Source organism: Marmota flaviventris, chromosome 3 (genome assembly GCF_047511675.1).
Source record: "Marmota flaviventris isolate mMarFla1 chromosome 3, mMarFla1.hap1, whole genome shotgun sequence".
In the NCBI taxonomy this organism is placed as follows: domain Eukaryota; kingdom Metazoa; phylum Chordata; class Mammalia; order Rodentia; family Sciuridae; genus Marmota; species Marmota flaviventris.
Window position 1 is genome coordinate 73,479,200 of NC_092500.1, and position 27,006 is coordinate 73,506,205.

At 35.3% G+C, this 27,006-nt stretch overlaps 1 protein-coding gene across 9 annotated transcripts in view; it reads right to left on the reverse strand.

The window, feature by feature from the left end:
* Pphln1 (periphilin 1) overlaps positions 1–27,006 on the reverse strand; it is a 108,698-nt gene that overhangs the window by 45,608 nt on the left and 36,084 nt on the right. For 7 of the 9 annotated variants that reach the window (XM_027934181.2, XM_071609960.1, XM_071609959.1 and 4 more), the window contains 2 exons: positions 24,343–24,507; positions 21,782–21,843 (listed from right to left, as the gene is read on the reverse strand). In XM_027934181.2, coding sequence (XP_027789982.1) covers positions 21,782–21,843; positions 24,343–24,507 — 227 coding nt within the window. The remainder of the gene's footprint in view (positions 1–21,781; positions 21,844–24,342; positions 24,508–27,006) is intronic. The other 2 variants (XM_071609964.1, XM_071609963.1) reach the window with 1 other exon arrangement.

Here is a 27,006-nt window from a genome sequence, read left to right on the forward strand (position 1 = left end):
AAATGAAGATGGGGTGAGAATCACATTGAGATAGGAGCATATTAAGTTTGAGGTGATCAAATAACATCTAGGCAAGCAACTAGAGACAATGACCTGAAGTTCAGAAGATATTTCTGGTTCTCAATGTAAATTTCCCTGTAAACAGACAGTAAACCCATGGATACAGATGAAAACAAGGAATAAAAAAAGCAGAGTGCCAGAATGTATGGTTTAAAAGCTATAACACAAAGAGAGAAATGGGGGACTGGGGTTGTGACTTAGTGGTAGAGTGTTTGCCTAGCATGTGTGAGGCACTGGGGTTAGATTCTCAGCACCGCATATAACTGACAACTAAAAGAATAAAAAATTAAAAAAACAGAAATGGGCTGCCAAATGAGAGAACAGCCAGAAAAATACATACACATACATACACACACACACACACACACACACACACACAGAGGAAGAGAGTATATTATCTGTGAAGTCAAGGAAACAGCATTCCAATAAGGAGAATAAATATTTTGTAAATTGAAATTAAATGAACTTCTTTTTTTTAAAAAAAATCTTTTAGTTGTTGATGAACCTTTGTTTTATTTATTTATAGTGGTACTGAGAATTGAACCCAGTTCCTCACACATGCTAGGCAAGCACTCTACCACTAACTTACAACCCCAGCCCCTAAATGAGTTCTTACTGATAGCTTACTTAGAGGATAGAGGAGAACAGGTCCACATTAGGAAAGACTGCCTATCTTCTTCCATTGAAAAGATGAATACTGAACTACAGTTGCCTAATCCCAACACCAGATGGCAGTAAAATCAAAGCACAGTTCAAAACTATCATAGTAGTCTGAGGTGGCTAGATGAACTTATGGGAAGAACATGTCAGATTTTAACAGCTCAAAGTAATGCCTCTCCTCTCCCCTTCATATCAACCTCACCCACCAACTTAAGAAAAACATTACAACAGGCAAGTAAGCTCGGTATCTTCTTTTATAAAGTGGTAATATTGGCTAACTTACTTTTTCAGAAATACACACAACCACTATACGATAGGCACTATGGAGGATCACCCTGGCTCTGAGGAAGTTTAATATCTAAATGAGGTTTGTGAGAGAAGGTTCAAAAAGGCTGATGCTGTAATTCAGAAGGAAATATGTATTAGTAGATTAAAAAACAACTGATCTGGGTCTTTAAGGAAAGATGAAAGTTAGATCAATATTGACTAATAGAAATATATTTGAGTTATATATTATAGCCATATTTAAGGAAATAGGTGAAGTTAACTTTAGCAATTTTTTAACTTAACCCAAACTAAATATGTCCATAGTATTATCAACATGCAATCCATTTTTAATTTTTTTATTTTCTATTTTTTTAGTAACTTTATTTTGTTTTTTGTTTTTTTAGTTATACATGGGCACAATATCCCTATTTTGTTTGTTTATTTTTTCATGTGGTCTGAGGATCGAACCCAGAGTCTTACACATGCGAAGCGAGTGCTCTACTGCTGAGCCACAACCCCAGCCCCTATTTTGTTTATTTTTAAAGTGGTGCTGAACCCAGTGCCTCACACATGCTAGGCAAACGCTCTACCACTAAGCCACAACCCCAGCCCAACATGCAATCAATATTTTAAAATGTAGTGAGATATTTTACATTCTTTTTTTCATTCTAAATCTTAAAATTCAGTGTGTATTTTATACTACAGAACATCTCAGTTTGAGCTCGTCATATCTCAAGTGATCCATGGGAATATGCAGCTAGAGACTCCCACACTGGACAAAAGATTTGGATGAAGGAAAAAGCATTCAAAGTTTCAAGAAAACGAGAAAGAGATTAAAGGGGATTATGTGCCCAATAACAGAAGTAGTCAATAGGGCCTTATAAAGCAAAGACTAAAAAACAAAAGTAAAAAACTTAAAAGGGAAAAAATAGTAGGAAATACTGCTGAGGCTAAAAGAGACCTATACAATAAAGATGTAGGAGTCATGTGACCTGTAAATCCAGGAGCCCAATAAAACGTTAGAATTCAAAACAAATTTTAAGAAATTAAAATACATCTATCTGCTGAAGGAGCTTAAATTAAAATACATCTATCTGCTGAAGGAGCTTAAATTAAAATACATCTATCTGCTGAAGGAGCTTACTCATTACTTTTGTTCCCAAAAAAAAGATTAGCAGAAGGAAGACAGAGAGAACTGGGATCAACCTAATTTTGACTAAAAGGGTTTATTATTCGATCATATTATGTCTAGCAGTCGAGGGGAAAAGTTATCCAAGGGGAAGTTGTTATCCAAGACACAAAACCAAACGTCAAGAGAAAAATGGTAGAAACTGATTAAGAGAAGGAGATGGTCTTACAGGAAAGATACACAAAATGTAGGAAGAGAAAACATAAGAAAGCATTATCAATAAAAGAATTATAGAAAATTATAAAAATTACCAACTGAAAGTAAAGAGAGAATGTGAAAAGAGGCAAAATTGTGAAATAGCTCCTTTGAGGCAAAGTAATCATTAGAAATGTTCCTAAAAATGTTAAGTCCTTAGACCCGTGTGAGCATTTCCTAGGAATTTAACAGAAATTCAAAATCAATAGTAGCAGCTCTCACCAACTGAAGCAGAAATCTCTGAGGATGTGACCCAGGATTCTGGATTCTAGATTCTGGGCTATAACAACACTTTCTGTGAGATTCTTATGCAGACAATACATTGAGGAGGAGTTAAGTAGAGAACCTTACAATGTGTAAGAGCTATATATAAGTGAATTGTCCACAAGTCAGAAAGTGAAAATTCAAAGCTCATGAGAGCACAAAACTATTCTCAGTTGATTCAAAGGTCTGGCCATGCCTGTGTGTAGCTCTAGCCAGAATTGAAACATGCAAAAAGACTTGTAGCTAAATGCATTATCAAATCATGACAGAGAGGTGAATGGGATAGAGACAACTGTGAACCAGAAATTACAATTATCAATGAAGAAGGCACTAGATGTTTAAAATTTATCACAGTACAAACATAAGGACATGGTAGTACAAACAGGGAACTTCAAAAGATAACACTAGAATAGTGGCTTGGAGTTCCTAGAATGAATCTAAGGGATCAAAGAAGAGCAACTGAGCTGGGAAAAAAGTGGTTTCACTCCTAGAACATTAGGTTCCAGTTACAGAAAAGAGATGGCAAAAGTGATGGAAAATAAAGCCATTCTATTTTGAGTACTGTGAATATGAGTTTCAAAACATACTAAAAGACCAAGTCCTTGCTATCTTGAAGCTTATATTCTAGCAAGGAAGATGGCATATAAACATTTCAGAGTGACAAGTAATATAAGGAACAACAGACTGAGAAGGTTATTTTAGGTAGGATAATCTGGGAAGATTTAAATGAGAAAGTAACAGATAACCAGAGAGGTGACAGAACCCAACAAAGAAATTCAAAAAGAACATTTCAGGTAGAAGGTACAGCAACAATAAAGACAAAATATGATGTGTGTTTAAGACCAGTCTAGCTAAAACAGATTAAGAGGAAAGAATCATGGAGTAAATGACTACAGAATTTGAAAAATATCATGAAGAGATCTGAACTATGTTCACAATCATCACTAAAGGCTTTAAGAAGGCATCAAATGTTGGACAGAACATACTGATAAGTAAGTATGCTTCTTGAAGTTTACAGACTTAAACAGCATCAAAATTTCAAATGCAATATTAGTCTTGTGTAAGGACTTAACAAAAGTATCACACAGTAGAGGAAGGAAAATTGGGTTAGGATACATTAAGGTAGTCTGTGAACTAGCCTCCTAAGTACTGAAAAACCCTTCCAAAGAAACAATTGTTAACAACTATATTGTTAATATAGTGCTGATGTGATTTGAATTTTTGAACTCATCTAAATAAATTTAAAGAACTACCTTTAAAATAGTTGAAGTAGTACCATCAGTCTGCCTACCTTTAAATTTTATCCATCCCTTAAGAATTTTATGATCTTGAATAACCTCCTATGCCTACAAAGTGATGACAATACTAATACCTTCTTCACAGACTGTAGTGAGGAGTAAACAAATATAGAGATAGCATTAGAACAGAGCCTGACATGGCACTGACATGTCTATTGACAACATTACCCCTATATGATTTTCATTAAACCAATAAAAGGTCTGCAGCAAGAAATAGCTAAGGATCACAAACATACTTGTCATTCAGAAAAGCAGAACTCTTAAATCTTACATATCTGTAGGAGTTCAAAACCAAGTCATAATAATAAAGTGTTGAGAGCCACAGCCCAGTAGGAATGGCCCCTGGCACTTTGCCAGAAGTAATGGTTGAGAGGCGAGCCATTAAGATGATGCTGGATTGATTCAATTGTATATTAGACCTTTACTGTCCGGTAATAGAATGGCTCTTGCTGCATCTGATGCCCACTACTTTGGAGTTCCCATTGAGTTCTCGCGGGGTTCCGAGAGAGTGCGCGCGCAGCCGGGGGAGGGAGTTCGGGTTGGTGTGTGGTGTGTTCCTGGAGGAGCTTCATGGGTTGCGTTTGGGAGAGTTCCCGGGGAGCGTGTGTGGAGTGTGCTGGTGGAGTTCGGAAACAAAGTTTGTTCCTGCTTGAGTGGCTCCTGATTTGTGCCCAGCCAGACTGTGGCAATAAAGCCTCTAGAAAAAGACTTCAGCTTGATTTTGGGGGAAATTTTGCTTTATAGAAGATGAACAACCAAAAATTCAGTATCAAAGCCTTGAGCTAAGAGTTCTTTATACAGATGAAGCATATGTAAAAGTAAGCAGAAAGGCAGCTAACAAAAAATAAGAGATCAGAAAACATTTACTGTTAAGAGCCACAAAGGACTTTTGTTTTGCAATACTGAACCCCAAGTCTAGTACATGCTAGGCAAGCTCTCTATCACTGAGGTACATCCCCAGACTTTTTTTTTTTAAACATCTTTATTTTGAGACAGGGTCTCCCCTAAGTTGCCCAGGCTGGCCTCAAACTTTCGATCCTCCTGCCTCAGTCTCCCAGGTAGCTGGGATTACAGGCATGCACTTGGCTCAAACAGAAATATTTTAGATTTGTGGCTATATGGTCTCCATCACATATCAACATTCTACTCATGTATCACAGCAGTCATGGCCAATATGTTAATACTTGGGCATGGCTATGACACCAGAGCTAGCTCAGCACACTTACGGGTTTTATCATCAGAAGGTTATTTGTGAGAAAGTTTTAGCAAGGCAGGCAGTCTGAAGAATGCAGTGAAACTTGTGCGACACCAAGTTCATCTTGTTTTCCCCAATATCCTCTATCCTTGGGAGAAGGTGCTGACCTCAAGGCCTTCACTATTAGAGCAGCACCTTGGCATGAAGCCACCTCTAGCCAGCATTATCACAGCAACTGGGGTAACACGACCTGCACTTTTACATAGTCAACTCCCAGTGCAAACGCAGCCATAAGGGAATCAGAGACCAGGGTTCGAGTCACCACTCTTCACAGTTATGTTCCAATAAAATCTTATTCACAGAAACAAAGAGTTGGTCAGATTTGGCCAAGAGTTGCGATTTGACAACCCCCAATCTAAATGATTGTATACTTCCAAATTTTCAAGTACAGTTACCTACAGCTTTGTATTTTCACAGAATATGAAGAAAAGTATGTTTTCCCTCCTCCTACCTATTCCCAATATCTTGAGGAGCTCCATCAACATTAAAAATACAAACTCAGACTTCTTTTTTTTAGGTTAGATAACATGATAAAGGCAAACTATATATTAACCTTAAAACTACACAAAACCATTTCCTAGATTTGCTTCTAATTCTTTGGCACAATAACTGATGAGAGAGCATAATGAGTTTTTTAAACTTACAATTCATCAGAAAATCCATAATGCTTTCATTAATAAACTCATTCCTAGGCAACACCATAGGAATTTTTCTCTTTTCTCCATTTTTTCTTTCACTTATACTTCCTAGATAAATCGCTATTGATTATTATACACAATTTATATAACTAAATATTTTTCATGGTATATCAATATTCTCAAAGTTTCTTATTTTAGGTTTAGATATTTGTAGATTCAAATTTAGTAGATAATGGCAAACTGTTTACCAGAGCATTTATATTAACAGTTAATTAACCTCTCTGCACCTTTTTCCCCATCTGTAAAATGGAAATGTGGGATAAAGAGTGAAAATGCCTACCACACATAATAAACACTTCACATATTAATTTATTAGCTCAAATTTTAAAATACATAAGTTAAAAAGGATGTGAAGCAAGTAGAATTCATATATCTTGCTGATGAGAATATAAATGCTGTGGTAAACAGTTTGCCATTATCTACTAAAGTTGAATCTACAAATAAAGAATAATCAAGTAAATCCACTTTCAGATCCATCTCACAGAAATGTATGTTTGTGTGTGTGTATATATGTACACAAAATACACTGTCAAAGTATTTTAAAAATCAATTTTTAAAAAAATTTCATACAATGGAACTACACATTCCCTATGATAAAAACATATTATTATATTCTTATAATAACATAATGAATATAATAATGAATATAACAATGAAAATGAAGAAACTACTGCTACATGCAATTTTGAAGAATATCACAATGTTGATCAAATACAAAAGGGTATATCATATACAACACTATTTACAAAGAGCCCTCACTTTACAAAGTTCTGATTCATACAAATTTCAGTACCACATACTATTATTTGGATAAGGATCCCCCAAAAGGCCCAAATGTTAAATGCTTGGGCCTCAATGTGACACTAGTGAAAGGTGGTAGAAATCTTTGAGAGGTAGGGCCTACAGAAAGTAAATGGGGACATGCCTCCAAAGGCAATTATGGGAAGGTGGTCTCTTCCTTTCTCTTTGGTGCCACTGTCATAAGATAAGTACTTTGCTCCACCATAGTCCTCCTTCATAATACACTGCCTTATTACAGGGCCCAAGAGCAACAAGGCCAATTGATCATGAATTGAAACTTCCAAAACTCTTGAGTCAAAGGAAACCTTTCCTCTTTGTAACTTGTCATCTCAGGAACAGAAAACTAACCCGCATATCACAGTTTAAAAACACCAGTCTCCCAATAACACAGTTCAAATATTACTTTCCACAGTCACTGCATAAAATACAAACTTTGTTACTAGTTCTTCAGACCACAAATCATTACATGAATAACAAATGCACACCACGACCAATAACCATTCACACCACATATTTTGAAGTCCATTGGTGTTTGGTCATTTACATCTGTTATTCAGTTCACAAACAACAAAAATGTGTTGCCGTGGGGACTGGAGTTGTAGATCAGTGGTAGAATGCTTTCCTGGCATCCATGAGGCAGTGGGTTTGATTCTCAGCACCACATATAAATAAATAACAATAAAGACCCATCGACAATTAAAAATATATATTTTTTAAAGTGTTGTCTTCCAGGAATAAACTAATGTGACATTTTACAAAAAGGGATAATCAAAAGCTAACTCAGAACTAGGGTTGTGGCTCAGCAGTAGAGCAATCAACCCAGCACCTGCAAGGCCCTGGGTTCGATCCTCAGCACCACATAAAAATAAATAAATAAAATACTGTGTCCAATTACAACTAAAAAATAAATATTTTTGCCGGGGTCCTGCCTCAGTGGGATCGAGGGGGTCCTGAAGGATGAGTGGTGCTAGTGCAAGAAATTAGACAAGGAGTCATTCTGTTGGAGCAATCTCTAGAAGAGAGCTCTAAAACTGCTTTTTCTCATCATTATGGGTACAGAATCATTAGTAAAATGCATCATCAATTTACAATTTCCAGATTTTCCCAGGATGTAACATTTCCTTGTTTAATAGATGCCAAACTACGTAACCAGACTCTTTGTCTCCTAACCTGTCATTAACCTTTAAGTTTAAAGCACACCTGTACTTTGTTTCTAATCTAAGATCCCATCTAAAAGTCCCCCAAATCTTAAACTTATTATAACCTAAAATCTATAAAATATTCTTAAAGCATCTAAAAAACCCATAGCTAAAAACCTAAGAATCTAAAAATATTTCTAACATTATTCTAAAAATGTATTTTATAAAACCTTAACTAATGCCTACATTTATTCTTATAAAACTGGTTAAGCTGCTTTCTCAGAGAGTTTCCTTGTTCCTTAAAGTATGCCAGTTCTTAAATCTTAGTAATCTTTAACTAAAGGGCAGGCTCTGTATGTCAATCCACCTGCAGCCAATATTAGCTATTGCTTATCATAAATCTCTAAAAGAGGATTTATTAGAAGGGAAATGTATTTTTATTAGCCTTTTCTCCCCTGGATGAATACCATAACCTATCCTTAATCAAAATAGACTTACATATGGTGGACTTCATGCAATAGGCATAATAATTGTCTACTTAGGCTTTTTAAGAGACTGAAGATTATGCATTTGGTTTCTTAGTTGATATAATCAATTGTGGTGCCTAAAGTTCCTGAATGATTTTCCCATAATTATTATTGATATTTTTCTACTTTGTCCTCAATGTCCTGAGAGATAGTAAAACAGTCTTTTAAGTCATGAACCACCTGTTACATTCTTGGCCATCTAGAATTTAATGTGATTTAGCAATAAGTATACTCATGCCTTCTGTTAGGTTTATGAGTATAAAATAAAAAGTCCCAATTACATGAAAAAGGGTCTCATGGTTTCAGTTTCCCACAAGTGCAGCCTTGCCACTTTCATCCTCACTATGATCTTGTCAAGACAGTGGGAGGGGGAATGCCTTCACCAATTTCTTTTTTTCTTCTAAAGGTAACTGGGCTGAGAATGGATACAGCTCAGTGTTACAGCACCCGCCTAGCACATATGAGGCCCATGGGTTCGATTCTCAACACTGCTAAAAAAGAAAAAAGGAACTGGCCTACAAAGATGAAAGTACAGACAAGACACAGAATGTGATAATGTGAATAGTTCTATTCAAATGAAACACAAATGAAGGTACAGAAGAAATAGCTCATGTGGAACACCTATGACATCGTCCTTCAAGAGACTCCAGATACATAGAAAGAGCTTAACGAAGGCCATTTCTGACATAAGTGACAAAAAGGATGAAGACATAATAGAGGAAGTGACACTGGCAAAAACTCTCACATTAAAGAAACTCAGAGCTATCACATGACAACAAAAATGCAAAGGATAAAATACTGGAAAAGATCCAAACGTGGAATGCAGTACAACAATTTACCAAGGCATAAACAAAATACTTGCTCTAAATCTTAGGTTCTTATGATGAGAAAAAGGCAAGCACTCTTCAATATAATTAATTTTTAATTTTTGCAAAGAAAACTTTCCTGATGTTTCTAATATTAAGTTACAGTATACTAAATATCAGTTTTACCATTTTATCATATTCCTATACATTTATAATTGATAGTAAGAGTCAATGCTTTGACAAAAATTTAAAAAAGTCACGAATGTAATTTTCCTCATTTACTATTAAAACTACTTAAGTCAGAAAAATGATTACTTTTGAAGAGAAAAAAGAAAGTAATTGAGTAAGGGCAAGAGGGAAGCTTCTAGAATGCAAATAATATTCTATTTCTCAACCTGGACTATGATAATTCAGTGGGTTGTACACCTTGATTTGTGCATTTTATGTTATATATTCTAAATAAATAGTTTGTTAAAAAGAAAGGTGTTTATCTGTCTCTAAAAATGTGATAATATAAAAATATAACTATCATTTAACATGACCTAAAAGGACTCTGTTTAGAAGTAAAGAGAAATTTTATCCTTGAGAAAGAATTTTTTATTTTTAATATTTACAGAAAAATAAATTACAAGACTAACTATCATCTGAAAATCATTAATACTTTCTTTTAACAATGCTAAGGATTGAAGCCAGGGCCTCATTCATAAAAGGCAAGCACTCTATCACTGAGCTACACCACCAAGCAAATTAATACGTCTTAATGATTTCTTCTGAACACCCAAATAACATGGCATAACTTGCTAAACCCAAGAGAAGTGATCCACATCAACTTTAGCTACCAATATGGTGTCAGGCCTTCTTTCCAGAGGAACATAAAGATATGTAACATGATTAGACATCACCACCTCGAAATATTCTTTCTGCAAAGGCAAATCTTCCAATATGTCTACATAAATAAATAGTTCAGAATTAAAACGGTGAATGAGTCAAGGAATTAAACCAAGGGAAAAAGAAGACTTAAAATTTCTACTAAAAATTGTGTTTACTCATTAATCATTTGATAGCATTTAGCTGCACAGATATAATAGCAGACACCAAAAATTTAAGAAAAACTATTAAGTAAAAAACTTTAAATTTTATTTATTATAAAGACTTATTTTTAAAATACTTTATAAAAGTCTTTTTATTTATTCACTGACTTTTCCTATAGATTTTAGGACAAACAGACTCATGATCAATTTGAATATAATGTTATAGATTAAGAATTGTGTTATAAATAGCATTTTTCTGAATAAGGGATAAATAAATAATCGTAACATAGCAACATAAAAATAATAAAACTAAATTGTCTACAATGAAGTCTCAAAAGAAACCCTACATATTTAACTGAACAACACTTTTTATTATCAAAAATACACAGCTTGACAGGACATTCCATTCTTAGAAATTTTTAAAGTAATTTTTATGGATGGATGTTTTAGAAACATAAACAAAGGAATTGCTACAGTGGATACAGACAGATGAAGCTGCCATAAATGAGAGAAAGTGGCTCAGAGTCATTCATAATAACACAATCCTGTGGTTTCTGGATTTCAGTCACTCTGTACCATTTATTAGAATGATGGTTTTTCAAATCTAGTTTCACATTAGAATCATCTGATGAGCTTTTTTGCTCTTGCCTGGGATGGATGAGGCCCTGTGTTCAATCCTTAGTACCACAAATGGGGCAGGGGGGACACAACAAGGTCCACCCAAGATAACTGAATCACATCTCTCAATGTGAAAGCCAGACATTAGCATTTTTAAAAATGACTCCTGCATAATTCAGAGTATAGCCAGCGTTGAGAACCATTATATGAGGCAAACTACTATTATATTATAGATTTTTCATTCCAAAGTTTCACACTGTTACCTTACCCCAGAGATTGCAAGCTATTTTCAATGAAAGAAGTTGAGATTTAACATTTTACAAATCTAGATTTCTGAAGCAGGCCTTGCTGGGCTTACATACCCAATTAGCAGATAGCTACAGCAGCTGCTCTAATCTAGCATTCATTTATTTTCTTGCTACTACAAGTATGCAACATTATGTTCACTACATTAGCAACACAGATAAATACATGTTAATTGTTTACCCACAAATGTTGCAAGTACTTTATAACTACTGTATCCGTATATACTTAAGTAACACAATGTAGTAACTTAAATTGATCTTGTAAAAGTTTTCACCTCCTGAGCCTCTTCCTCAATCAACCTCTAACTTCCTCCTTTAACTAAAACCTGGAAATGAATACAAATTCTATCCCTCTTGAGTAGTAAGTGCACATTTTTTACCCCCCCCCTTCAAGGTCCTGAGGAATATGGAGTAGAGAATTATATTTTAGATCCTTTACCTTCTAAGAAAAGGGGAGTGAAAAGTCCAAGAAACTACTCATTTAAGTTCATGCCATCCACTGTACCTCATTATCAAACTCCTGGTAACTTCTCACAGTCCTTAAAGATGTTAGCACAATTACATAATCCACTGTTACCACATACCTTACCCATGACATGGTTTAATCAAAAGTTATGTGCAATATTGTAGATTCACAATTCCTTGACCACCTCCTCTCTTCACAATACTTTAGCACATACTTAAATCCTAAACCTTTCCATTCATTATCCAGTGGGGGGCCCTCATCAGAATCCAATATCACATTGTAGCTACAATGTCTCATCCTTCACTTTTCTCACTCCTGCTATAACTCCACATCCACCTCCTTGGTACCTTTAGGTTTTTTTTTTTTTTTCTTTTTTCCTGTTCTTTTTTTTTTTTTTTAAACAATCCATGTTCCTCATCCTAACCTTAATCATTGTGCTTCCAGCCTAATCACTCTACAAATAACAACTTTCCATTCTTGCAATTCTGACACATTATGTTAGCCAACCCAAAGCCTGAATTAATCCCAAAATCTGTGATTTCTTCACTGATATATATGGATTGCCACACCCTAGAGAGAAAAATACACACGCCTACAGATTTAATCCCACTACAGAATCATGATCACTAACTTTGCCTTTAATTCCACTCAGTAACTCAATAATATGTACATATATACATATATGTGTGTCTACATATGTATGCATCACTGGTGAGTTCAATCTCTCATTCACATGAGCAACTATTCCATATCTTATTTCCCCAAAGCCCTGTCAATGAGTGACCCAGACCTAAACTGCCTCAACTGCTCGCCAGATTCCCTCTGGTCTTAGTCAATTTACCTTCAGATCCACTCATTCCTCATGCTATCTTTCCTTTCTATCCCTGTCAAAAGTTAACTAATTTATGGTCTTCATCCTGATTCTTCCTTGATATTGCCCCATCAGTTATCTGATTTCTGCCTTATATCTCAATCTCTTTCTCTCTTCCAACTATGACTATGGTCAAGTCATTGATCACCTTTTAAAAAGGTGGCAAAAACATTTCTCTTTAGCCAGTGTTCTTCTCCAGCTAGTAACATTCTCCACTTTCCTTTTCAAGTTTTTTCTTTTGCTTTTTGTTGTTGTTTTGTTTTGTTTTTGAAGTGCTGGGGAATGAACCTAGGGCCTCCTGCACTTTCATTGAGTTATGTTCCCAGCCCTTTTTTAACTTATTGAGATTAGACCTAACTAAGTTGCCCATGCTGGCCTTGAATTTGCAATCCTCTTGCTTCAGTCTCCTGAGTAGCTGAGACTACAGGTGTGCATCACTGTACCTGGCTCTCTCAAGCATTTTTTAACAAGTTATCCATCCATATTGAATCTACCCCTATCTCGTTCATCCTTACACCACCAAACTCAAATGATATTCTACTCATTATAGTTGCACACTCAGTTTCATTAGACATTGGTTATCCCAAGACTATTTTAAAAATTTGATTTTCTACCATTTCCAGGCTTCTTCACTGATACTGCTTTGTCTATCTATTAATCTATTGCTTTTATATAACTCCATCTTCTCTTTAGACAACCTCAATTTTGAAATCATTTCTTCTATGTTGTCAATCTCAGATAAAGGAATTATATATATACTAAACAAAATTAAAAAAAAAACAGATATATCTTTCTTCCTCATTCACACATCTTGCTAACTTTTTATTGATTAAACTTAACCACTTTTCTTCATCCCATTCCCTATGTTCAGTTCAGATATTCATAATTTCTTGTTTTATCTCAAGTGCCATCTTTAAAGTCATCCTACATACTGAAAACAAAATAAAGTACAATCTATTTGGGTTACCCTTATGGTCTGGATTTGAGGTGTACCCCAAAAGCTCCTGTATCAATGCAAAAATGTTTGGAGATAAAATGACTGAACTGTAAGAGCTATAACTAATCAGTCCATCCTAGTTTGCATGGACTGACTGTGTGGTAACTGTAGGCAGGTGGAACATGGCCAGAGGTGGGTGGGTTTCTAGGGGCATGCCCTGAAGGGTTGTTTGTTTTCTGCAGCCCCTTCATCTCTCTTTCTCACTCTCTGCTTCCCAACCAGATCATGAGCTAAGCAGCTTTCCTCTGCTGGGTGCTTCCCCCAAAATGTGCTGGCTCACTTTGGGCCTAGAGCAATGGAATCAGCCATCTATGAACTGGGATCTCTGAAACCATATAAATAAAATAAATAGTTTTCCAAATAAGGTTTCCTCCTCTACATTTTGCCCATGTCCTCTAATAAAAAATGAACGAAATCCTAACATATTCTGGATTTCACATAGTGTTTTGAACAAATGGATATATCACCATATAAACACAGAACCAAGATGAGCAGGTCATGACACACTTGGTGTATACATAAATGATCAGTATGAAAGTGCTAATTCTTAGCCCAATGTGGTTGTATATACCTGTTATACCAACTACTCAGGAGTCCAAAGCAAGAGCATCAAGTTCAATGCCAGTATGGGTAACTTACAATTTTATTCTGTCTCAAAATAAAATGTTTAGAAGGGCTGGGTATAGCCTAGTGGTAGATACCTTGCCTGGGATGTGCAGAGTCCCAGGTTCAATCCCCAGAACTAGAGGGAGTGACAGCTTTCAGAGGCAGGGAAGAGGGTGGTAACAGAAATCTTGATATACTATCCTTACTTCTGTTATCTGTTATTTAACGCAGTTGCTTCTAAGAATTCCAAACTCCCCACATTGTAACATATTTGAATAGGAATGATTAATACATGTATCCTGGACTTATAAAGTACATAACGTTTATAAAACCTTTAAAAAGGAGGAAATTAGCTAAGTTATAAAGTTCCACTGCCAATAACAAGCCTGTGGAAGATGATATTAAAGCAAGGTGACCCTATACAGCCAGAAGAGCCATGGGATCAGAAGACAAACTATATACATGGGTGTGAACAAATACAGAGCTCATATAGGTGTCAGGAATTGGATCTGATTTTATCTTACTTACAGACTTATAAATTAGATTGTTACCATTTCATGGATGTTAGCAGAATGCACAAGATTTCTGCATAAGAAACAAAGGACTTTATCATTCATAGCACAGCAAACAGCATAAGTATTAACAGTTCCCCTGTTCTCAAGTCCCAGAGATAATGTGGCATTATCCTAAATGGATTCTATACATGCAATGAGTGTGGGTCTCAAGTGAGGAACACTGAACTTGGAGAATCTACCATTTTCACACCCATCAACAAGTAGGACTTCTCTTTTTTTTTTTTAAAGAGAGAGAGAGAATCTTAATATTTATTTTTTTTTTTTTAGTTTTCGGCGGACACATCTTTGTTTGTATGTGGTGCTAAGGATCGAACCCGGGCCGCACGCATGCCAGGAGAGCGCGCTACCACTTGAGCCACATCCCCAGCCCAGGACTTCTCTTTAACAAAGAAGGAGATCTTACTTTACCCTTCAAGATTGCTTACTGCAAACCCAACTCTGTGAACTAGCCTGGAAAGTGAGTAGTCAGACTCTTGCATATCTTGGCAAGTATGTAAGAGTGAAAGAGACCCATGGAGGACTGTCTGTACTAACAACCTGGAGCCAGGTTTCACACTGACAGAAAAATAGACATGAAAATATGGGGCGGGGTGGGGGGATTGCCACAAACTCATGTACAGGTTAAAAACTAAAAATAAATTCAAGCTGGGCACAGGGGAACAAGTCTGTAATCCCAGCAGTTCAGGAAGCTGAGACAAGAGGATGGCAAGTTCAAGGCCCAGCCTCAGCAACTTAGTGAGGCCTTAAGCAACTTAATGAGACCCTGTCTCCAAAAAAGGAAAAAAAAAAAAATAGAGGTAGGAGGCTAAGGTTGTAGCTCAGCAGTAAATCCCCTGAGTTAAATCTTCAGAACCAAAAACAAATAAACACAGATGTACAAATTTCTGGCATGCTCACTCTCTCTGTGTATGTTTGGGGGGGGGGGGGGGGGCGGGTGTGGGTGTGTGTTTCTGCACATCTAATGCCCAATCTTGGCTTCAAAACACCACTCTCTACTATAGAGAACCTGTGCTCTTTGGAGGAATAGCTGATTTCAGGGCCAAAACAGAGAAAGTCTAAGAACCTGAGACAATTTATGTCAGAAGTAAGGAAGTGAACAAAGAATGATGTAGGCATGTCAAAACAATGTAGATGGCCTTAGTTTGGCAATGCAGTCATAGACATGATACCAAAAGCATAAGAAACAAAAGAAAAATTGATAAATCAGGCTTTAAATTTTAAAATTTTGTGCCTCAAAGAACATTAATAAAGGGAAAATTCAATTTAGAGAATGGAAGAAATATTTGCAAGTATATTATTTTATAAGGTTTTTATATCCGGAATTTAAAACAAAGCAAAATAAAAACTCCTAAACAAAAAGACAACTCAATTAAAAAAATGGGCAAAGAACTTGAATAAACATTTCTCCGAAGACATACATAAACAATAAGCATGACTAGTCATTAGGAAAACACAAATCAAAACCATAATAAGATAACACTTCACTATTTATTAGTTGGCTATTTAGAGGGAAAAAAACAGAGGGGGATGGAACATAACAAGTGTTGACAAGAACGAAGAAAAATGGGGACCTCCATAACTGCTCATGGGAATAAAAAAAAGCTATAGCCACAGAGAAAAATGGCTCAACAGTCCATCAAAAAGCCAAATACAGAATTACCACAGGATCCGTTAGGTCTATTTCTATACATATGGGAGAACTGAAGAATTGACTCAAAACTGGTATGTCTAAACCAGCTTTCACTGCAGCATTATTCACGATAACCAAAAGTTGAAACAATTCAAATGTCCATCAGAAGATGAATGGATAAACAAAATGCTGTAAACACCCATATTATTCATCCATAAAAAGTTGTGACAGATACAATATAGAAGAACCTTGAAGGCATTATGCTAAAAATGCCAAGTAGCATCTGAGAACAAATTTCGTATGATCCTACTTACATGAAATATCTAGAAAAGGCAAATTCAGAGGGGCAGAAAAGTCAACTGGTGGTTGCCAGAAACTAGGGATAGGAATAAATGAAGAATTACTGCTTAATGAGCAAAGAGTTTCTGTTTGTGGTGACTAAAATGTTTTGGAAATAGTAGTGATGGTTGCACAACATTGTTAATATAATTAATGCCCATGAACTATAGACTTAATGTTTAAAAAGGCATATTTTATGTATTAAAAAAAACACACACACACAGAAACTAACCTGAAAAACTTTCCCTGGTGAAATCTGAGCATAAAAATAACAACAGTAGAAAATTATAATGCACTGAATAAAATAGGAATCTAAGAGTTCATACTGATATAAAAAAAGTTTTGTTTGTTTAAGGGAGTGGGATACAGAGATGGCATTCTCCTTATAGCAGAATGTCAATCTAATACAGAACAGAGTTATTTCACAATCACCCATTCAAAACAATCACACTAAAAACTGGGGCTGTAGCTCAGTGAAACAGTACTTGCCTAGCATATGAGAGACTCCAGGTTCGAAACCCACCTCCACAAGGTCGGGGCAGGAGGTGGGGGAGAATTCAAAAACCATCATGTTTGTCTTAGTGGGTCTGGGGTACTAATATAAATTAGCCATTAGGTGGCTTAAATAACAAACTATTTCTCACAGTTTTGGAGGCTGGAAAATCTAAGATCAAGACACCAATAGATCTGGTGTCTGGTGAGGGCTTTCTTCCTAGTTTGAAGGTGACCATCTCTTCTTGTGAGACCTCAATATCGTAGAGAATAGAGAGAATGTGAGCAAGTTTTTGTGTCTCCTATTAAAGGCCCTAATCCCACCGATGAGGGTTCTTCCATTGAAACACCTCCTAAAAGGCCTGGCCTCCTAATAACATCACAACAGGAGTTAGAATTTCAACATATGAACTTTGGGGAACACAAACATATCCATAACAATGTTAATAATTAATTCAGGGAAAAAAAACACTGCTGGCTGCTAAAACTAGTAGGTGGAAATAGAATGAGGAATGGTATAATCACACAGTTTCAAAGTATCTCCACTAATTTCAGAGAGTTACTTCATAGTGAAAAAACTTTAAAGACTTCATCTTAATCAAGTGGTAAAAGTCAACAACAGCAAAAAGAGGACAAATCAACAACATGAATAGCCTAACAATAAGCAATTAAAGAACACAGTATCACTTAAGGGACTGTTCCAATGAAAACATACATGGATCTAATCATAAACAAACATCAGACTAACTTAACTGAGGAACACTCTATAAAAATAATTTTTCTAAAAATCTACCCAGTATTTATCTTACCAAAACCAAGAAGTCATAAGTCAAGGAAAGAGTGTTCCAGACTGAAGAAGTCTACAAAATGTGATCTACAAACCCATATTAGATATTTTTTTCCATAGGACAGATTATTGGGAGCATTGCTAAAAACATTCATGTAGTCACTGATTACAGAAGCCCTTTGAATTGTTCCTGCAACTTTTCTGTAAACTTTAAAATTGTTCTCATCTTTTCTCCCCACAATAAAAAGAACTGCTGTGTACACTCCACTGACACAAAACCAAACTACTGATTATTATGGCTTTTCTAAATGCTGAGAACACTACCAATATACCCAACTGTTGTCTTTGCAGGGTTTATAATGCAATTTTTTTTTTTCCTAAAACAACAGCTGTTTCCTATTCACAATGTCTTTTAGGTAGGAAATTTTTCATGAGCCCACCTAAGAGAGAATAGCTTACAAACAGCCAGATATATGTCAGACAGTAGTAGCTGTAGCTTCTGTGACAAAACAAAACCCAAGACATTACTGAAGACAACTGGACACAGTGCAAGTATAGGAAGGTGTGGGTAGTCAAGCACTCTCTATGCCATCCCTTGCTTTACTTTTCTTCATAACAACTATTTAATTATTTGCTTACTATCCATAATTTACTAAGATGTAGTCAACTTGAAGGTACAACCTTCTTACTCCCAGGGGATAGAAGAGCATTTGACATATAATATTCAAAAAAATATTTAACAAATGACTAAACATATCATATAGTATGAATGCTATATCCTGAAGACAGAGGCTGTACCTTGTTTTAATGCCCCTGGTATAGTTAAGAAAACTGATCACTAATGAACTATTAATAACCAATGGATTTTAAAAGTAAAATAACAAATTGAGTGTGTTGGTGTGCACCCGTAATCCCAGCAATTCAGGAAGCTAACGCAAGAGGATTGCAAGTTCAAGGCCAGCCTCAACAACTTACTGAGACCCTATTTCAAAATTAAAAATAATAAAATAAAATAAAAAGGGCTGGGATATAGGTCACTAGTTAAATACTTGCCTAGCATGTGTTTATTAATAACCAGAAACTCTAAGTACTTGTGTGAAGCCCTGGGATTCAATCAACCTCAAGGGAGGTAGGGAGAATATACATGTCAGAACCAAAATAAATTACTATGTGTCAGAATCATGGGATACAGTCTTAGCAGCTGGCTTAAAGGAAATTTTCAAAGCCCTACTTATATTAATAACTAAGAAAGAAAAATAATTACCCAAGTTAAATGTTAGATTTCAAAAAAGGGGTAGGGGGAAGGTACAGTCTTTTTAGAAGGCAAACTCACAACATCTATCAAAATTTATAATAAAGATGCCTTTTGACATCTTTAGAAATTCTGCTTTGGCTATCAATCTCATAAAAACTATTGTTTCATAAAGATATCATGTACTAGGATTTGTTGCAGCAACATTTTGTACTGTAAATAGAGTGACTAGCCAAATTATTTAGTATAGTCTCACTATGGACTATTACTTAACCACTTAAAAGAATTAAAGTTAAGTCAAATATCTTGAAGGGATTTCTACAAGCACTAAATGCAAAAGTAATGTAGAGAAAAGTATGTATAACATGATCCCTAACATGATCTTTTTTGTTGTTGGTACTGGGGATTGAACCCACAGGCACCCTACCACTGAGCCACAACTCATCTTACATATTTCAATTTTATTTGAGAAAAGGTCGGGCCCAAGTCTCCCAGGTTGGCCTTGATTTGCAATGCACCTGCCTCAGCATCCTGAGTAGCTGGGCTTACAAGAATGTACTACCATGCCCAGCTAACACGAATTTATTAATAACCAGAAACTCTAAGTACTTATGAATATAGAGAAAATACAGAAAAATATATACTGAGATGTTAAGATGGCTATAGCAACTAGGATCCATATATGATTTTATTTCATTAATAAAAAATTAAATAGACAAAGGAACACTTAAAAAATGGGAAAAAATAAGATTAACAGGGCTCAGGTTGTGGCTCAGTGGCAGAGCACTCGTCTGGCTCATGCAAGGCACTAGGTTTAATCCTCATAAAAATAAAGGTATTATGTCCACCTACAACTAAAAAAATACATATTTCAAAAAATAATAAGATTAACAGAAAATATTTAGAAAGCTAAAAATACAACTAAAATAAATTTAAGAACCATTTCTTTGGGGAAGAAAAATAAACTATAAGCTAATCCAAATTTTTAAAAGTTTTGTTTTTATCATCTACTTTTCACATAAAGGTCTTAATTACATTAGATATTATTTTGACAAACCAGACTTCCAATATCACATTTTCTCAAATATTTGTCTGAACACTATTTTTTGAAAAGTTCATTCTTTCACATTTGCTTGGAATGCCACTGTTGCCAAATCCCAAACTCCTAAATATACCTAGGTTTGTTTCTGAAGTGTTTTGCTGTTCTATTTGACTGTAACTGTGTACATTTCTACAGTTTTACAATTTGAGGTATATGGTTTATGGTTCTCTTGGGAGAGAATCTGCCATGAGATCTGAATGTCCCTGCACAAATTTGCCTGTATACTAAATTGCAAGACCTAACTACTCACTGATAGTAAGCAATTTCCGTAGATGGTTACAGAAATGGTTAAATAGATCAAGGTAGCCACAGGAAGATTATCAAATGGCTGGTCATTCCTAGAGAAAGGAGGATTGGCTTGCTTTCTACTTACTACTAAAGGTACTGAGCTCTTGACCCTGGGTTCTTTGGGTCACTGAATCTCTCTCTGCCTATCACATTGCTAGGTGGAATTTGAGATCAAGGAATTAGTGCTACCAAGCTATTGTTCCTGCCAGCTGCTGTCCTGTGAACAATCTCATCCACTTAATCTTATTGTCTACTTCTGGCATATATAGAGTTGTGGCATTTGGTTCCTTGCCATACTCTGTGAGATTGAGGTTCTTTTCCCCAAGAGTTCATAAAGGACTCCATTTACAACTTTCATTACAACTACTGTAAAATATTTAGAAAACAAATAAATGAAAACAAATTATAACCTGGCTAAACTGTCCGTCACTTTTATTACACCAACTGTTCTATTAGATGCCCTCTATAAGTAACCCAAACTAAAAATGACTGAGCAAAATGTGTTTTCCCATCAAAATTTTATTGATCAAAATAAAGCAACTGAAGAGCTGGGATTGTGGCTCAGCGATAGAGTGTTCACCTAGCATGTGCAAGGCCTTGAGTTCTATCCTCAGCACCACATAAAAATAAATAAAATAAAGGTATTGTGTCCAAATACAACCTAAAAAAATTTTTTTTAAATAAAAAATAAAGCAATAGAGAGAACACTTTATAATAGGTGATAATTTGTAGAAGGGAAACCATTAAGATAGAGAAAGAGGGCCAGGGGCGGGAGGAGGAAAGAGTAACAGGAGGTATTAAGGAATAATATTGATCAAATTGTGTTTTATGCATGTATGAATATGCCATAAAGAAACTCACTATTCTGTATAATTAATAGGTACCCATAAAAAATTATAAAAAATAGAAGACACTTTGTATGGATTCAAGTATTTTCAGGATACTTCTGAAAAAAAATGCTTAATTTTTAATTAAGCAAACTGAAACCTCATAATCCATACCACACTCTAAGAATAATTTAACAACTTGCAAGAATACATTAATAATTCATTATTCTAATCATATCTTTATTATCAATTACAAAATGCCAATAGATATAGAACATTAGTTATGGGTCACATTAGTCACAAAAAGAATATAATGCTTGTTGCTTTCAAAATTTTAAATCCTAATGAAATACTTCATCTATGTGCCTTAAAATTAGATTTCTACAGCACAAATCTAAAAGTCAAAGTACTTATGTTATTATTTCTATCTTTTTACCTGTAGTCAGGCTGTCGGTTTGCAGAATGGTCATCTCTTGTCCATCTATAGCCAGATTCATCCTGTAACATAAAAAAAGTTACTTGGACACTTGTTATATTATTTTGATCATGTTCAATATGTCTAACAGTATTACGGAAATTAACCTCTAAGGCCAAAATACTATGAAGACAAAAACACTTTTCTAAATCTTCCTAAAGCTTTAAAGGCATAAAAAAGAAAATTAAAAATAAAAAAGATACAGCACGATATCCATTTCAACAACTAAAAATAAACTGACCAAGAACCTGTGGTTCCATTTATCTTTTTTAAAAAATTACATTATTTCCTTGACAGACCCACATAGGCTTATTGTCAAAAACACACATACCATATGATAATAGTCAATGGCTTCTGAGGACCAGGTATAAATTTTGATGCATACATTTCTCATTTTCTAAGTTTTCTCATCTATTTTCAGATTCAAGCTCAATGAAGAACTTGCTACTTTTTTTGGAGGCGGGGTGAGCAGGTGGCTCAAACACAGGGCCACATGCATGCTAGGCAAGTACTCTACCACTAAACCCAGCCTAAACTTACTACTTTTTCAACTTTTCATGTTCAAATTTTCATTTTTCATCTTATGCCTCATCAAAAAACTACAATTAGAAACTATATAATAAGAAATTGTCAAAACTACATTAGACTAATATGTGGCACTAAATTTAAACAGATGAACCATATTTGTCCTTTAAGACATAACTACATAGATATATAGAAAGAAGCCAAATCGTAATTCATACCCAATTACTTTAGAATGACACATAGAATATAACATGTAATATCTTCATCTTCCTCTTTAACATTATATTCCTTATTCTTCCATAAGTAAAATGTACCTAACATTTTCCTTCTCAACATTAAATAAAAACAAAACTTCACAGCTATCATAAAATATTGGATCAAGTAAGCAATTTATATAAATCAACTCCAAATAAGAATTAGTGTCAGGAGAATCCTAGGATCACAAATGTACTTATTGTTTGTTTGAATAAAATTTAAAGAAAAAAAATGTAATATAAAGCATGACAACAAACATGATTTATAAGAATATAAAACAAAAGTACTACTATTGAAGCAACATTATGCTACAAGTTTTTTGGGCAAAATCATGTTCGTGAGGTTTAAAACACAAGTCCAATAAATACAAAACTCCCTCTACACTTAATGGTCACACAAAGTTTTGATAAAAGGGATAACTTTTTTCTTTCTTTGAAACAGGGTCTTGCTATGTTGCTCAGGCTAGTCTCAGAACTCATGACCTCCAGTGACCCTCCTGCCTCAGTCTCACAAATAGAGACTGAGAGCATATGATACCATACCCAGCTTGTGATAACATATTTTTATACTATGGGACAAACTGTTTCTCCATGAGAATAACTGAAGAATGGCTCTGATGGCAAATTCCAGTATTACTAAAAGAGAGATAATACGTAGTATTTACTTTTCAACACATACTACCCCCTTCCTAAAGGAATGGCATGACATTTAAAAGCTGAACAAAATAAAAACCAATTCTAAGACAAGAAAGAATCTATAACACACCTCAAACTTTAGGAAAACAAGAAAATACTGAATAGTGTTGTTACCACTTTAGAATTGTCAAAAATCAGTATTATGTAAATAGAGAACTGTGCTCCCATAAGATAACTATCCTCTGTAAATTGCCTTACCTCCATTCCTTCAAGTGTAAAGTATGGAAAATAATCCAATGGCCAATATGAGGTCAAATTTTACTATAAACAGTGTTTCAATATTTCAATTAATTACCATATTATATATAGTACGGAAGGGGAAAAAATAAAAGGTAGGAAAACAGTCTGGAAGAAGAATACTGTAAGTATGCAAGCTAGAACAGAGAAATTGCATCAAAGAACAGTTTCAATCAAGTTAATAACAAATTACTGTAACCTTAATACACACTTCTAGATCAAGAGAAATAAATTATAATTGCGGTAGTAATAACAGCAGCTAACATTTTAAAGTGCTTACTATATGAAACAATGTTTTAAGTGCTTTCTAATTTGAATTAGAAAATAGCCTTTAAGAACTATAACAAAAATGAGACGGTCAACAACCTTAACTTTAAGAACTATAACAAAAATGAGACTATCAACAACCTTAACCCACTTCACCCATAGCATTTCATCATGATGAAAATAATGAAAGTAATTTCAAGTGGGTTCATCCAGTAAGACATGGTAACCATCTGCTTATCACTTAAGCACCCAGGCAACAGATTATCTTTATATGGTTCTACAAATCCCTGACAAGTAAGGGGATTAAAAAGCAGGCTAGTTGGAATGAATGTCATTTAGAGCTATCCAGAGCATTTTTACCCACCCTGTCCAACACCCCAAGATTCTTGACTACTAGTTCCCATTTGACAGCTCCAGCAAAATTCAACAGAGCATCAGCAGGAAGTGTTAATCAACTGCTTTCATGGCTGTCACATAAATTTTTATTACATGAATTTTAACTTATAAGAAATAACAATTAGTACATGGGGGAAATTTACATACTCCTCTGTGAGGTGGACCACTTCTTCGATCATGAGAAAAACTGCGGCCCTCGTCATATTCTCGGTAATCAACATGACTGTAATATCTACTGTAGCTTCCTTCACCAGGTCTGTCTAGCAGTGGTGGTTTCTTTGGCACAATATTAACTACTCTATGGTAGCCATCCTAAAACAGACAAAAAGAAATATATAAAAATCACTAATTTCTCTACTTGGTTTTGGAACTGTTTTTTTAAAAGCACAGGAGTTTTTATCCTCTATCAAATAGGCTAAATGTATAAACAAAAATGCATTAATGAAACATGAATATAATAGTAAAGTCTTCACATGAATTAAAGAAACTAAAACTGTTCAACAAAGCCAAGTTTTCAAAATAACGTGCAACAATGGGAAAAATCAATCATAAGAAAAAAATTATCATTTTAATAAAAAATAAACTTCAGACAGTAAAAATGTTAGCTCTACCCTTAATTTCCTAAGAAATTTAGAAATAAAACATGGCAGCACACACATTTTATCTACTTGTTTGAACTAGTCTACTTAGAAAAAAACGCAAGATTTTGACACATAAGCAACAGCAAACAGGGAGATGATAATGAGTTAAAAAGATTACAAGGAAGGAAGCATTTTGTTATTTTTCCAGCAGCAATAAAGAGGGGCAAGCCATTGCCTTCACAAGTTTGGAAGCAAAATAAAAGCTAACACAAAATCTGAACTAGTTTTATTCTTGATGTTTTAACATTTTAGCAACTGAGTAAGGGAGGAGTGTTGGACTTGGGGAATCTGACAGAGGGAGAACATTGTCTTAGGTTGGTAGCTGATGTGAAATAACAATTAGAAGCAGAGAGCTATGACACATGTATCTGTGATCTGATCTAGGACATGGATAGTACATGGGCAAGAAATTTGAAAGCTTGGTGATTTTGTGATTCCAAAAAAAAGCCTTATAAAACATAAAGATCTGGGGCTGGGGATGTGGCTCAAGCGATAGCGTGCTTGCCTGGCATGAACTGGGCACTGGGTTCGATCCTCAAAACCATATAAAATTAAAAAATAAAGACATTGTGTTCACCTAAAACTAAAAAATAAATATAAAAAAAAAGAAACATAAAGATCTGTTATTTACACATCCTAAACCTCAGTTTCTTATCTACAAAATGGAATTACTACTAATACCCACCTCCTGGAGCTGCTGTGAAGACTAAATGAGAAACTGAATGAAAAGTGTCTAACACACACTAACTGCTCAAAAATGTTTGTTACACTGATTACTACCTTTGCAGATGTATATTTAAGAAAAAAAAAACAAAAAACCTCAATTCCTTAAAGTGCTTCCTTATATTACTTCTTAGCATTAGTCAAAATAATTATTGAATTGTTATTAAATTATTATATAACATTCAAATGATTAAGAAATTTGTCAATTACAAGGAAAAAATTAATAGTTTATATCTATTTGAAAGCTACAAAAAAATCAAAATAATTTTTCCACGGACATAAAAACTGGTTTCCCTCTTTAGTGCATTAGATTATTGAAGTGTAAGATAAGGGCTAGGGATGTAGCTCAGTGGTTGAGGCCCTTTTTTTTCTTTTAATGCTCTGTGCTTGTGTTTGTTTCTTCCCCCCTCTCTCTCACACACACACAAACTTTAAGATATGTTCTTTTTAAATAAAATATGATACACAAGTTATAGTCATACTTTTTTCCACAAACTACCTTTCACAGAGATTGCAATTAAATCTAAGAAAATATGGTGTTTCAAAAAAATAATTTGGCTCGATGGACATGGCAGTGATAGGAGTCTTGGAAATCAGGATCTGGTCCTAGTCCCTCCCCCAGACCCCCCACTCCCCACCCCCCACCCTCGTGTTCCGTGTTGAAGATTCAACACCGGAGATGCCAGGGCAAGCACAGAAAATACAAAGCAAGTTTTATACCCCAGGTTCCCAGTTTTCCTCTCCCTTCCCACCTGCCAATTGGTATTCATTAGCAACTCCTTGTGTTGGGAGGACTGAAGTGATCCGCCTCCCCCCCCACCCCTTGCAGATGTTAACAACCCATTTCCTTTTCTTTTATAATCGCCAATTAGTACTCCACTTTCTAACTGGATCATTTACTATCTATGCTGACCACCTGTCTTTCGCCTCAGTATCAGCACTTCATGCCTGTAATTCCAGGTTGAGACAGGAGGATGAAGGGCAGCCTGGGCAATTTAGACCCTGTCTCAAAACAAAAAGGGCGGGGGGGGGGGGGGGGGGGGGGATGGGGAGCGAGGGGGGGGGGTGCAGTGCAGGGAAGTAGTTAAGTAGTACCGCAGTTGCCTAGCATATGTAAAACCCTGGGTCCAATCCCCAGCCCTGCAAAAATACAAATATCTTTAAGCCAAAATTACAATTTAAAACAAACATCTTTCTCTCCCTTTTCGCCCCCTCTCTCTCCTTTCCCCCCACCCCCCTCTCCTTTCCCCCCTTTGGTGTTGCTGGGGATTGAACCCAGGGCTACATGCATTCTGCCACATAGTAAGCATTTCTAATTCAAAAGTTGCTATTCATAAAACTAAAATAGGGCTGGGGATGTATCTCATTGGTAGAGCATGCACAGGGCCCTGTGTTCAGTCCCCACTACTACAAAACTAAAAAACAGAATTAGAATAACTAATTTTTC